Source organism: Micropterus dolomieu, linkage group LG07 (assembly GCF_021292245.1).
Source record: "Micropterus dolomieu isolate WLL.071019.BEF.003 ecotype Adirondacks linkage group LG07, ASM2129224v1, whole genome shotgun sequence".
NCBI classification, from domain to species: Eukaryota; Metazoa; Chordata; class Actinopteri; order Centrarchiformes; family Centrarchidae; genus Micropterus; species Micropterus dolomieu.
The window spans coordinates 21,170,619-21,182,772 of NC_060156.1; the positions used below are offsets into that span (position 1 = coordinate 21,170,619).

Below are 12,154 nucleotides of genomic sequence, written 5' to 3' on the forward strand. Positions count from 1 at the left end.
TGTACTCCCCCCAAGTTTTTATCAAACTGCAGGCAACCGTAGCACCGGTAGAGATTTGGCAATACTGTTTACACCGTGGGTGTAAACAGTATAGTATATAGTCTAGTATATAGTCGGGACAGCTATGTAGCAAATCATGACTGGATTCTCACGATTTTCATGTAATCTCGTGAATCCAGCTGCCTCGCAAGGTAACTTGATTTGATTAGCAAAACTGCTTACTAAATTCTCAAGTGCTGTAAGAGCTGGTAACAGTTGGTAGCGTTAATGCATCTCTAAGCTGGTTTGCCAACCACTGCAGAAGAAGAAAACATGGAGGAGGTGAGTGAAATTGTAAATACATTGCAGGAGGAGTTGGGAAAGTGGAAGGTTCCAAATAAAAGAAGAAGATAATCAAATGTGATGAAGTTATTTTTAACCATTTCTTAATTGAATTTACAGAACAATATCGTTACCATGATTACCATGAAGTCTTTGGCCATATTGCCCATCTCAATTTAGCAACACTAATAGTGTTGATACTGATAGTTGACAGCTGAACTTGTAAGGGCAAAATCAAACTTGCATCTAAACCCCTTACAAAGCCAGTGTGGTAGAATGTCTTGACTCATATTCAGGCATTCATTATGTTGTAAAATTGTTAATAACTCACGACTGGGTTTGACAGTTTATGAACATCTTCTAGCTTATTTCCAAGGGAAATATTTGAAAATATAAATATGTCTTTCAAAATCTTTTCCCCCCACTCTTAGCTGACTTAACTGTAATTCACATTCATATACAACAGTATGCATAAAATGGCAAGACCAACTCTATTATTTATAGTCACTTTTGGCTCAGAGAAAAGGGCCATCAGTATTACATACACATTAATATGACCTACTCTTTAATGATATGATAGTTGAGGACAGCTTTTGATGGATTGCTTTCAACACTGCTATTAAGAAAGAGGTGTGTGTGGGTGTGTGTGTGAGAGAGTGCCATCTACTTCTGATGCATCAATGATGATGTGTGATTATGGTAGGGGAAGGACATGACTATGCACTCTTATCTGCATCCTCTCAGGTCCGTCTTAACTTAGAATTCATCCTGCAGACATCTTAACACATTTACCACATTTAAGATCAACAGATTAATCTGTCACAGGCTCTTTAATGCTGCTGCTGCTTTACACAAATCAATAATGTCTTAAGTGTAGATGAAAACAAGACAGATCTCTTATTAACTTGTGACCTCATTTTACTTTAATTTTAGATGAAATAGCAAAAAACAACAAGGCTTTTTGAAGTCTGTTAATTGAATTGTCATTTACAGGATAAACATGGACTATGAGAACTAATTATATTTATTGTGATGGAGACGTCCCACCAGAAGTAAAATGGTAACAGCTACGAGGCCTGAAGTATGGAAGGATAAGTACTTAGTTAATGCAAAAAGCCAGACTGTCAGCAGGAAGATTATTCAGAGAAAAGAGGAACGATAGGAAAAGGTCCTTAAGCCAACTGACTTCACAGGATGGGACATAAGGTTTAATGAGGTCTGAGATGAGAAGGGGCGAGTCCATTTGATTTTAAGTCATCAGAAGCATCTTAAAATCTGATCTGACATGGATAGGGAGGCAATGAAGTAAAGCTAAAATTGGTGAAATATGGTCTAAGGACCCTAGAAATATAGATATAGGAATATAAATATATATTTTTTAAAATGTGTGTATGGCATATTCAGTTCGGCTACAGCGCTGTGAGAGGCTAGTTGCTCATGTTGCAGCCTAATTTTGTTAAGGTTGTGTATTTTGTTTGCTGCTGCAGAGGAAATAAGCTTCCAGTTCACAGTATGAACGCCAACATAACATCACAATGCGATCCTTTATTAGCTGAGTGGTACAGTCTGGGGGTGTCTTAAAAGAATGGTTGAATAGTTCCCTGTGACTATCAAATTGTATTTTTGCTTGAAATGCCCATCCCTAATATTGTCAAAATTTCTGGTTTTTAATTAGCATTATGAACCATTTGAAGATGTTTAGTAGAAGTGCTTAGTAGGACGGACAACAAAACGTTACAGTAATCCAATCACATTTTCAAGTGGCCTTTTATTGTGGCCAGCCGAAGGCACACCTGTGCAATACCCATGCTGTCTGACCCCACCTATGAGGTGGAGGGATTATCTCGGCAAAGGAGAAGTGCTCACTAACAGAGATTTTGACAGATTTGTGAACAATATTTGAGAGAAATAGGCCTTTTGTGTACATAGAGAAAGTCTTAGATCTTTGAGTTCAGCTCATGATGAATGGGGGCAAAAACAAAAGTGTTGCATTTATAATTTTGTTCAGTGTAGATGAAAGAAACACGTGAGGATCTCTGCATCAGACAAGGACAGAAAATACCTCAATTTAGCTACGTTGCATAAGTAGAAAAGGGCGATCTTCATGTTTTCTTTGTGTGTGATCAAAAGAGAGGGTAGGATCAAGCATGACACCAAGATTCTTGGCTAACTTTTAGACATAACGTAGTTGTCAGTTACTGTTACTTGATGAAACTGGTGTCCATGTTGAGCATAGCCAATGACCGGCATCTCAGTTTATTTTACATAATATCCATTTCCATTTCACAGCAGATAAAACAGGCCTCTAGATTTCTAATTTGAGGATCGTCTTCTGTCGTTACAGGCACGTACCGCTAAATATCATCAGCATATCAGTGGAAATTAAATTAAAAAACGGCATACAGCTAAATTAACAATATTCAGAATTCTAGGTCCCAGAGATTGTGAGAGAAATTTTAGCTGTAAGAAGGTCAAGGAGACAAGTAGTTGGTTTTGAAGTTTAGACAATGTCTCGAGCGAGAAAATGTGTAAGAACTGAGACTAGCTGGGATTCAGCATGTGAGTATTGTATGGCCGATTCTGCAGAGGTAGCTGGAGAGGAGGAAATAATTTTGTGTCTTATGTCATTTATTTTACTACAGAAAAAATCTAAGAAGTCATGAGCCGTAAAGGATGAGCAGCTGACAGATGGCTGCTTTTGAGTAAGTTTAGCTACAGTATCAAAAATAAATCTGGGATTGTGTTTATTGTTACTGATTAAGCAAGAGAAATAGGTTTTTGTTCTTGCTGCAGTAAAACACCTGTGAGGTAGAAAACTGGTTATGAGTTTCTCCTGTCTCTTCCAGGCCTGCTTAAGAGCACCTGTTTTATCTGTAAACCAGGGTGGTCATCTATTTTTCCTTTAAAAAAATTTAATTAAGAAGCGGCCCGACACCACGGATGAGACAGAAGAAACATTCAGGTCAGACACCTCTGTCCCACAGGAGAGAATAAAGTCCAGGGTGTTACCACTGCTTTGAGTAGGTTCATGTACAAACGAAGTGAAACCAAAAGTATCAATAAGTGCCAAAAAGGCTTTACTTAGAGTATGAAAGGCCCTATTTAAGCGAATATTGAAGTCGCCAATAATGAGATCTTGTCAGAGTGAATAATAAGAACTTGGATATAATCACCAAATTAGCCTGGGATAGACCACGACAAGGTACAGGCAAATAATTAATTAAAAACACAGCCTCAAATGAATTACATTTATTTTGGAGTTTAAGTTGAAAATAGATGTAAAGATTACAGCAACACCTACCTGTTTAGTGGCCCGAGCAGCATGGGAGTAGGTGAACTTATGTGTGGAAGCTTCATTTAATGGTAAGAAAACATTTGGTTTTAGCCATGTTTCACATAAACCAATCATATCCAGATTTTGATTTAAAAATTTATCTGTAAGGCTTTGGTAGATAATGATATGAGATCCATAAATTCAAATTTGAGGGTCTTGTTTGGGCTGTCGTTGTGCTGCTAGTAGATAATGTGTTGATTGGAATAAGATACCTTTTGTTATCATAGAAGTTTTTAGAGGCTAGTGTATGGGACGTTGGAGGGATACAGTTGTGATTTTGTTTTTTAAGAATTTCCCAGGTGCTTTCTCAGACGTTTGATCACTGCCAGTGATGGGGATGCTAATTAGATTATTGTGATTCACATGTTTAAGGGAAGTCTTATACTGTAAATGACAAAAAAACATATAGAAGATTGGGAGCTGTGGCTGCCTGTATTTTTGTAGTTTTTCCAGCTGCCACTAGGTGTTATTAAAGAGCCATATTTTGCTGATTGCACTTTTAAAATGTATGTCTACTAAATTCGATTGTGCCTGCTGAATTTCATTTTGATAGTGACTCAGAGCGAGGAGAAGGTGTTTGTGCATCCATTTGAACGTCAGGACCACGGTTCTAAATCCAGTCTTGACAGCCAATATCTGGTCACAAGTTACAGCAAATGAGCATCAGTTAGCTTTTAGCTAAAACTGCATTATGAGGGTGAACGGTGTTGCGTGATGAGTATATCGGTATACCATAGTTTATGCTGTGGTCAGTTCCTCTGCCTATTCACTCTGGCGTTAAAGAGCTGGCTCAGCTATTTTTTGCTCGTCCTACTTCCAGCAGCTTGAGTCTGACCTACTTACAGGCTAGAAGGGCCAATGGAGGTAGAATCAAGAACCAAATGTTCCCCCGCTTGAGTCTCACTATTTTCTGCCTGTGCATTCTCAGAAATTCAAATCAGCTTTCGACATGTTTGGATGTAGCAATAGTTTCTTAGACAACTGTAACAGCCCTCTTAATATGTGGTACTGTAAGCTCATCACAAACACACTCCTCTTTTCTCCCATCCTGCAGTTTCAGTGCATAGCTCTTTTTTGATGAATTTGGATTGAGTCGTTTGCATTTACTTAGTTTGGCGAACAGGTTCAGGTTTCTTTATTGTGTATTTTCACTGGTCCAGCAAGCAAAAATGCTAAAATATAGTTTTATCAATGTTATCGGCTGTCGTTAAAATCACCAAGCTAAATGAGGGCTTTAACTTCGACTGTAAAACTTGTCCATCATGTCTGCACATACTGTGAGGTCAGTTTGCTTATCCAACTCCCTTCTCAAGAGTGCAATAGATAAGTGAGCTGTTGTACATATCCGTAGAGTCATTAGTGGTGTTATGAAAACGAAATGTGTTTCAGCCAAGGTACAAGAGAACACTACCAAGTAATGTGTCCATTATAAACATGTAGGATCTATTATAGGCTGCACTTCGCTGTTACTTGAATTATTATTAATTTTCTGAATATTTTCTTGATTTAGTCAAGGGTGAAAATCATAACGCCCATGGTGACATCTTAAAATTACTTCCTTAAATTACTTTCTTTGTCAGACAAACGGTCCAAAACCCAAAATAGTTTGCTTTAAAAATGACATAAGCTACCATCAAAATAGGCTCTGTTCTGTTTCCATCAATCTACTAATCAATGAATTGACTAGTTGTTTCAGCTCTAGTTTTTGTTTGGTTTTTTTGTTTACATTGTTACAAAATCAAGCATTTTATCTGTGAAAATCTCCAAAAAACAATTAGTATTATAATGGTGCTTTAAGGAGACCTACAGATTTTTACCTGAGAGCTGGCCAGTACCTCAAGTCACCTACTGGCCCACTGGGGCTGTTGAGAATCAGCCATTTTATCTGAAGCCTCTCTGTTTCCTCTCAGGTGTTGGCGACGGGCCTCAGCGCTCTCTACTCGTCTCTGCCCAGGAAGATTGAAGTTCGAGGAGACGACTGGCATGCCCTGCGGCGGGAGGACTGGATGGGCGTGTCATCACTCGTGCTGTTCATGAACTCGCTGGAGTTCTGTAATGCTGTGGTGCAGGTCGCTCATCCCCTGGTCCGCTGCCAGCTCCTGGACTACCTCCACAACGGTTTCCTCGTACCTGTCATGGGCCCCGCGTTGCATAAGGTAGGAAAGGCATCAGATATTCTGGATAATCACAGACCTCTCTGAAACCAATTTACATTCAAACCAATTTTATTATTACAAAATAGTTCCCAAGGTTGAGTTTTGCAAGGCTTTGAACACCACAAACTATCTGCATGGCCAGATACCATTATGGTTATGTAGGAAAATTGTATTTTTATTTTTTTGAGATTTGGGGAAACTTGTCCTGTAAGAAAAACAGGATAAGGTGGACCACAAATTGTGTACCAGATGAAAATTGACCACTCTGTTTTGGGTACTTTTGAGTTACTGGAAGACAGTTTTTATTGTGTGTTTGAAATGAATCAGCAGGAGACTTAAAACAATTGTGCGAACTGGTTTGTTTGCCGAACTTTCTTCAACAGATGAGTCAGATTGTGAGTCAAACAAAAAGTGATTTCACAATATTTAAAGAAATTATCTCATCTCCTGTTTTTAATCTTAGACTTATTCATAGGACAGTTGTCGCACTGCCCTCTTTTGCAGTTTCAATACGTGTGTGTGTGTGTGTGTGTGTGTGTGATTGTAGTCGTCAGTGGATGAGATGATCGCCAGTACCGCCTACCTGGACCTTTTCCTGCGTAGCGTGTCAGAGACTTCTCTCCTCAAAACCTTCCTGCGCTTCATCCTGCTGCATCGCCACGACAATGACACCATCCTGGACACCCTGCTCACACGCATCAGCAGCAATTCAAGGGTATAAAAATACATGTGTGTCTGTGTGATAGAGCCTCAAGGCACTCATATGAACTCAGTGGTGTGGGTGGTGAGTGGGCTGAGAGCAAAAATTGATTGAAAGTGACTCCAGCAGAATACAGAAGTATTGTGTTACACATTGTTTGTAGTTGGTAATTCAGTCCACAGTCACAGGTGTAAATAATCTTAAATTCCCTCCAAATAAATACATTTCATTCACTCTGAGACATTTGTGGTGTTTAGAAAAAAGAAACAGGATTTCATCACTGTTTTGATGTTGCTTTGTTGTAGTTTAAACATTTCAGAGGGATGCAGAGAAAGAGAAAGACTTCTGATTTAACCCTTTAAAAACAGTCCTCCTGGTCGCAGGAGATTGTTATTTGCATGATTTTGTTTAAATCAATCTAAAATAAAATAGCCTGAGCATTCATTCTTTTTTGCAGCAGAAAGGCTCCTGCCATTCTGGTCATCACGTTGTACTCTTGTGGTGATGTCATGACGTTACATTACATGCGGTGAGATATCACGTGACAAGTGATGGCCAGATGAGTGGTGCCAAAGGAGCAGCTAAGCAGCTCGATAGGAATGTCAAAGAGATTGAGAGAAACATTAAGAGTTAGTAGTTTAGCACAGTTAGCATAGTTTAGTTTATAGTTAAGATAGTAGGCCTACGTATAACATACTGTAGTAGTAGTAGTAGTAGTTGACAGGAACTAACATGATGACGATGTCAAGTGAACATACAGCACTTGCACAAATTAAGTGCCTTTACACTCACAAAAAATGCACATAGTTCAAATAACTTATGGAGTGTTAAGAAACAGAGAATATGTTTTGTGTGTTTATTTTGTAAGTTTATGAGGAAACATGCTCTGATTTTTGTACTTTTATCAATTATTATGTTTATTGACTTACATAACCTTTTAGCATAGGTTGTACAGATTGTATGGATATGAAGCATTTGAAGATACTCCAAGAAATGACCTCACAATAAACAAAAATACCAATATAGGCACTGGCAGACTATTTGTATTACAGAAGTGTTAAAGGAAAGCTTTGGTTTTTGACAACTTCAGTCCTATCTTTGTAGTTTTGGCCATCACTTACATGAATACATTTTAATATGGCAGCACTACTGAACACAAGATTCCCACATGTCCTGGAAAATGCACAGTTCATTCCTAGAACACACCTTGAAATTTCATTTGCGAACAAATTACAAAAAAACAACAACAAACATCCATTTCATTTACCATCGTATGCAAGTTAGCATACAAATATATTATCTCTCCGAATAATAACCGTTTCCTAACTAGTTTCCTTATCTGTGTGTGTTGCAGCTCTGCATGGTGTCGTTGAGCCTCTTCAGGACTCTTCTCTCTCTGAACTGCGAGGACATCATGCTGCAGCTTGTTCTCAGGTACAGTCTGCAGATCTCAGCATGTCTTCCCAAGTGTTATATTTTTAATATGCTCATTTAACACGCAAAACACAGATCTAGTTTTTTTTCCCTCCATGCTCAGTCATTCAGAATTCAAGGTTACTATTGGTCCTTAGTGGTCATTGGAATGTATTTTAGCCCCTCCATCATCTGTTTTTAGACATACAATCTGGGTCCTTTGAAATATAATTACATATTGGCATGAAGCAGTTTGTGTCGCTGAGATGTGTGTCCTCATTTCAGGTTGTTGAAAAAAAATGAACATGGGGATAGTTTTGTTTTCCTCTGTCCCCAAACTGTCATTCATGGAGAACATATTGTGCCCACATTTCAAATCTTTACAAGCTTTTTGTGAACTTAGACAATAATATTGTCTAAAGTACTAAAACAGCACATCCCGATGTGACTTTGTACATTGATTGTGGTATCAAAAATGACTTGAATGATTTACATTGATTTTACCACTACACAAACCAGTCCAGTTACTGCCTGAAAAGGTATTAACTATGTGAAACCAGATTAAATGGTTTGTTCAAACATGTGTGTGGTTTGCTCCCAGGTATCTACTACCCTGTACCCATGTAATGCTGAGTCAGCGTCGTGCCATCAGGGAGGCTGATGTTTACGGAAAGTCGGCGGACAAGTTCCTGTCGCTGATCCCAGAGTGTTGCCGGCTGAATGCAACACCCTCCGGTGAGCGGGACGATGACAGTGCATTCTGGGGCAAAGGTGAGCCAACACCTGTGGAAAAGAAACAGTTCACACTTGGGAGTGGGATGGATATGTGAACACTCAAAACGTTTTTTATTTTTTCATCTATTGGGTGAAATTATAGTTTTTCATGACAATAATTATGCAACCTCTTTTTGCATGCTTTGTGAGGACCATTAGGCATAGACCGAAAAAGGTGAACTTGCTCATAGAGCCCTCTAGCATATCGGATTAATATTGCATATTATGCAGTTGTTGTTTTTATTCTACACAAAATTTTAAAATCAAATTAACACAAACTTGGGTAAAAGTTCTCTGTGTACTTTTTTTAAAATGTGTAAAGCCCATACATTTTATATGAACTCACCCGTGGTTAAAGTTATTCTGTCAACCTGCAGTACTGAACAGTCCCAGCACAGAGGCTCCAGCCCCACCCAGACCCAGCACCCCGTCCCGCTTAGCCTTCTTCATCCGCCAACAGAGCAGTGGTGGTGGATCAGGAGGAGGGGCTCCCTCTACCCCCACCAGCATGGAGCCATTGCAGCCTTCCAGCTCCCGCTCCCTATCCCCTGACAGCCCGATGCATCATCAGCAGACTCTTACAGAGAGTCTGGACTGGGATTCGGGTTACCTGGAGTACCTCAAGGACGCCCGGCGAGGCATCGAGCTTTGCTCCTGGGCCTGCCGTGACTGGTCGGCGCCCTACGATGGAGAAAACCCCTCCCCAAACACAGCCCCTCCACCCCCACCTCCCCCTACCTCCAACCCCTCCATGGCTATGTTCCCTGAGCACTTCTCTTTCCAGCTGGGAGGAAGCAGTAACACCCCTCCAGGCCAGCAGAGGGCAGCCATTGTTGCTGCAGCACGGTCCGAGTGGAGCAGCTCAGAGCGGGACAGCGGAGAGTGGGACGTTACAATCGGCAAAAACAACTGCATCAGCCTCACACCACGCTCCAAGAAACGCAGCCTGCAGAGAGAGGAGCTGCTGCCAAAGCCTGTACCTCGTCTCATTCCCTCCTCTTCGTCTTCAGACACCCCTTTATCGACGTCCCACCCCGCCTCATCCCCAGCTCCTCACATTCCGGCTTCTCCCATCACTGTTAGCTACGAGGCCATGTATAACGGAACGATGGGGCAACAGGACAGCTGCTCAGACAATCGGGACAGAGGAATGGAGGTAAAGAAAGTGAAGAGAGACCTGGGGGAGCAGCAGTATTTGGATGAAAATGCAAATCAAAATGGATCCCTTGTCACCTGCCCCTCCGAAAGCTGCACCACTCTCCCACAGTCCATTTTTAGCAACAGTGAAATAAGTGATGCAAAATCTCTTAGCCCTAACCAGATTCCCTCTCAGAGCTCCATCACCCAGCCAACGTGTGACACCAAACTCTTGAACAGCGACACCTCAAACCCACACAGTGCATCCTCAGATCTTCCAGAAGGCAACCAGATGCAGCAATCTGTAGAGAGTCTAATCCAGGAGCTGCTCGAGCAGGTACCAGGAGAACCACAGCTCCCTGGAGACTCCAACGGCCAGGGCATCAGCATCGAGGCTTTCACACAGGAGCTGAGGGAGCTGGAGGACCGGGTGAAGGAGCGTAACAGAGGAGCGTTCCAGCCGGAGGAAACAGCCGGAGAGTCCTTGTTTGCTGAGCGACAGGAAGAGGAACAACAGCTGTCCTCGACCCTGGAGGTGAAGCCGACAGGTGACGCAAAGGGAGAAGGGTCTGTGGTGGGCTTCTTTAGTCCTCCTAGACCACTAAATCAGCCTTCCTCTCAGCCGTACACAGGTGAGACGCTTGATGTCATTCTGTTCCTGCATGTGTGTTTTCAACCTAGACTTTTTATTTGTGTAGGGGCACTGTTAGAAGTGTGATGACTTTATTGGTTGTATTTTTTGTATCTATGCCTACTTGTGCAGCATGAGGTCATTGTTAAGGGGGGGTAATTGTTTTTAATTTTTAGTGGTCTCTCTGTGTCTCTCTCTCTCTCTCTCTCTCTCTCTCTCTCTCTCTCTCTCTCTCTCTCTCTCTCTCTCTCTCTCTCTCTCTCTCTCTCTCTCTCTCTCTCTCTCTCTCTCTTTTCCGACTATTCTATGCCAGGATCCAATACAAAAATGACAGATACATTTATACTACGATTCTAAACCAATTGCTAAAGATATAATTCAGTCACAATTACAATTTGAAATTTTTACTTCTCTAATAATAACAACAGTGTCTAAAATGGATAAATTATTTCCTTCATTGTTATTTTAGGTTCTGCCACACAAATAATACCTTTTAGCTATAATGGCCAAGGAGATCAGTCTGATCCTCCTGAGTTTGGTCTTTTCATTAACACTGTTCACGCATGTCCCTGTTAATAAAACAGCACATGGCTTCAGATGGATGACTTTAGAGGCCAGTTAGAAGTAGCAGTTGCTGCTAACGCTAGTGTTACATGCCTTGGGTTAACTGCGTCTCCTGGTAACTTTACTGTCAGTTGCACATTTGACAATTGCTTATGCTTGGCAGATGTATGTGAATATTTTCATCCAGGTCATAGTTATCCTAAGCTAGATTTACTCTAGGCAGCGTTATACACTGTAGTCTGATTACCAGCTTCATGCTTCAATAGCAGTTTCAATAGTTTAACCTCTACAAGCTGTTAAAGCACCCTGTTGCCTTTTCTTCACAGTCACTGCCTCTTTGCCACCTCAGTTCTGTTTTCATCCCTAGTTCGTTCACATGCAGCTGAGCTAAAGTTGTCTCGTATCTTTCCAGTCAATGATCCATCGTCGTTTCTCTTGGCAGGTCCATTTATGGTGGTTCTGTTTGCCAAGCTGGAGAACATGCTCCAAAACTCATTGTACGTCAACATCCTGCTCACGGGCATCGTGGCCCAGCTGGCCTGCTATCCTCAGCCCCTCCTACGCTCCTTCCTGCTCAACACCAACATGGTCTTCCAGCCCAGCATCAAGTCACTGATCCAGGTACACTGCTACATGCAAAACCTGTGATACATATGTTGGTATGGAATGCTCTCTTGACCTTACCTGCATTGCATTTCTAAACCAGGTGCTCAGTACAAGTTTTGTCCCCAACTCATCTCAGGTTCTAGGTTCTGTGAAGAACCGCATTGAGGCGTTCGCAGCCTCCCACGATGACTTCCCTGCCATGCTGAGGAAAGCTCAGCAGTACCTGGTGGCCCGAGGCAAAGTGGACTGGACTGATACGCCTGGAGCAGTTCCTCCCCTGCGGCGCTCTGATTCACTAGGTGAGCACTGTGTGTGTGCGTGCGTCGCAGGGTTTCTGGAATCTAATCTGGCAAAGTAGGACTGCTTTTATGCCTTTCATGTGTAGCTATTAAACTGGAGAAGTGTGTGTACAAAATTTAAGGGAAAAAAGTAATAGAACACATTAGAATGCAATCTGCTAGTGTAATGACATTTCCTACAATTGTATGACTTTTGTAATATTAATTTCCTTATTTTGT

The 12,154-nt window shown here is 41.3% G+C and overlaps 1 protein-coding gene across 1 annotated transcript in view; it reads left to right on the plus strand.

Moving 5' to 3' along the window:
• fhip1b (FHF complex subunit HOOK interacting protein 1B) overlaps positions 1-12,154 on the plus strand; it is a 28,035-nt gene that overhangs the window by 10,402 nt on the left and 5,479 nt on the right. The window contains exons 5-11 of the mRNA XM_046053328.1: positions 5,566-5,811; positions 6,359-6,526; positions 7,866-7,945; positions 8,526-8,695; positions 9,076-10,467; positions 11,473-11,651; positions 11,773-11,935. Of these exons, the coding sequence (XP_045909284.1) occupies positions 5,566-5,811; positions 6,359-6,526; positions 7,866-7,945; positions 8,526-8,695; positions 9,076-10,467; positions 11,473-11,651; positions 11,773-11,935 (2,398 nt within the window). The remainder of the gene's footprint in view (positions 1-5,565; positions 5,812-6,358; positions 6,527-7,865; positions 7,946-8,525; positions 8,696-9,075; positions 10,468-11,472; positions 11,652-11,772; positions 11,936-12,154) is intronic.